Source organism: Octopus bimaculoides, chromosome 12 (assembly GCF_001194135.2).
Source record: "Octopus bimaculoides isolate UCB-OBI-ISO-001 chromosome 12, ASM119413v2, whole genome shotgun sequence".
NCBI lineage: Eukaryota > Metazoa > Mollusca > Cephalopoda > Octopoda > Octopodidae > Octopus > Octopus bimaculoides.
Window position 1 is genome coordinate 17,001,929 of NC_068992.1, and position 542 is coordinate 17,002,470.

The following is a 542-nucleotide window of genomic DNA, read 5'->3' on the forward strand; positions in this document are numbered from 1 at the left end:
TTTGCTGAGTTCAGTTTTGATTTTTGTGAATCAATCGTTTCATTCAGTCTTTTTCATTAAATTCTCTGTAACGAATTGTTTTTCTTTTTTTTTCTTTCCATCCCCCCATTCCCTTTCTTTCCGTCAGTAAATGTTCTTGCAATTATTGTTACCATGGTATTTTTGTCCCACTTTTTTTTTTATCTTTTAATATTAATTATTTACTATATTTGGTATTGTTTTTAAGAAATTCATTTGAACACTTTTTTAGTATTTCGCTGTTGAACTTCATCAAAAGTATTGTTTCTTTTGTTTTGTTTTGTTGATGTTTTTTTTTTTGTTTTATTATTATTATTTTTTTTTTGGTTTTTGGCTTTTGTATTTCCATCAACTTTGGAATTTCAGTGTTTCCGCCGTCCAGTTTTATTGTCCGATTTCTTTCTTTTTCCTAAATAATTAGAAAGAAATATTAATTGCCTATTCGCAATTTAAAATTGAAAGCATTTTGACAAGTTAATATCTCAGCTCAGTATAAGTATAGAAAAAGGGAGAGAGAGAGAGAG

The 542-nt window shown here is 27.3% G+C and overlaps 1 protein-coding gene across 2 annotated transcripts in view; it reads right to left on the reverse strand.

The window, feature by feature from the left end:
• Positions 1-266: 266 nt before the first annotated feature.
• Positions 267-542, reverse strand: part of LOC106870547 (chordin) — a 179,843-nt gene continuing 179,567 nt past the window's right edge. For both annotated transcript variants that reach the window (XR_001409540.2, XM_014916669.2), the window contains one exon: positions 267-427. Coding sequence is in view for 1 of the 2 variants with exons in the window: in XM_014916669.2 (XP_014772155.1) it covers positions 381-427 (47 nt within the window). In the remaining variant the exon portion in view is untranslated. The remainder of the gene's footprint in view (positions 428-542) is intronic.